This window comes from Fragaria vesca, linkage group LG4 (assembly GCF_000184155.1).
Source record: "Fragaria vesca subsp. vesca linkage group LG4, FraVesHawaii_1.0, whole genome shotgun sequence".
Taxonomy (NCBI): domain Eukaryota; kingdom Viridiplantae; phylum Streptophyta; class Magnoliopsida; order Rosales; family Rosaceae; genus Fragaria; species Fragaria vesca.
Genome location: NC_020494.1, coordinates 10,570,551 through 10,571,793, shown reverse-complemented (window position 1 = coordinate 10,571,793; position 1,243 = coordinate 10,570,551). Strand labels below are relative to the sequence as shown.

Genomic DNA, 1,243 nt, shown 5'->3' with positions numbered 1-1,243 from the left:
TTTCTATCAAAAGTAATCAGTGATAGTCTCATTGGGTAGACGTAGATGGATGTCAAATAATGTGGTGCATATTGAGACGTACTGCAGAAACTGATGAACTCTAAGATTTGCCCATAAAATGAAGATTATTCGACTTAGTCGACAGATACAATGAGAGAAAGAGAGTATCAATTCGGATCGATATTCTTATACTCACACATCATCTAAAACATAACCAACTTTCTAAAGCCATTTAGTGATTGATACATGCAACAATTCAAATCATCATCATCATCAGCTGTACGTGAATCTATAATATATGCAACTATTCGTGCGCGTCTTCATCCAACACTCTCCTCCTACCACGTTAATCACTATATCCAAAGTTGACATTCCCCTAAAATTGTAAACAGGGGCTTTTTCGTCCACAACACCGAATTCTAATGCACTTGCACCAATTCATTCTCAGATTTTCAATCCCCTCCCTCCTTAACCTACTTTCGGCCACGTTTGGCTTATCTCTAACAGTATCACAGATTCTTGGCACACAAGGGTCTCACATCAAGGGTAGTTTCGGGAATCATTCCATATATCTTGAGGAACCTTCTGCTTTCGCTACTGGGTGAAAGTATGCATATAATATGTAAATGATCCCCAACTCCCAATTGGGACTTGGCTTACCCTATATATACAGCTCCTAACTCATCCAATTCCATAACCAAACCAGCTTCTGCTACTACTTGCTACTAAACCCACAACCTTCATTGCCTACATTTTTCTCCACTTTCACCAAATTTCGCTCACATTCTCACCTAATTCCTTGCTTTCCAATCCAAAACCCTAGTCGCATCGATCTTCATCACATTTAGCAGCTACATTTCATCCTTATTAACTAACCCTTTGCATAGTCAAATTTTGGATACTTCTTTAACTCAAATGGACCGAGTAGCAAAGTTGGCGTCACAGAAGGCTGTAGTGATCTTCAGTAAGAGCTCGTGCTGCATGTCGCACGCAATCAAGAGACTGTTCTATGAACAAGGCGTAAGCCCTGCAATCTACGAGCTCGACGAGGAGTCAAGAGGGAAGGAGATGGAGTGGGCTCTGATGAGGCTAGGTTGCCAGCCGTCGGTGCCGGCGGTGTTCATTGGGGGAAAATTTGTAGGATCTGCCAACACAGTCATGACCCTTCATCTTAATGGCACCCTAAAGAAGTTGCTTAAAGATGCAGGAGCCCTATGGCTGTAGTCCAATTCCATGCATGGAT

At 42.0% G+C, this 1,243-nt stretch overlaps 1 protein-coding gene across 1 annotated transcript; it reads left to right on the top strand.

Annotated features, from left to right (window-relative positions):
- Nucleotides 1-700: 700 nt before the first annotated feature.
- LOC101297718 (monothiol glutaredoxin-S10-like) lies at nt 701-1,243 on the top strand. The gene has a single exon (XM_004296755.1). The coding sequence runs from the start codon at nt 916-918 to the stop codon at nt 1,222-1,224; it is 309 nt and encodes a 102-aa protein (XP_004296803.1). The 5' UTR covers nt 701-915; the 3' UTR covers nt 1,225-1,243.

Bases quoted from the DNA above. Each gene is read 5' to 3' on its own strand.
- LOC101297718 (XM_004296755.1), top strand. From the start codon at position 916: ATGGACCGAGTAGCAAAGTTGGCGTCACAGAAGGCTGTAGTGATCTTC.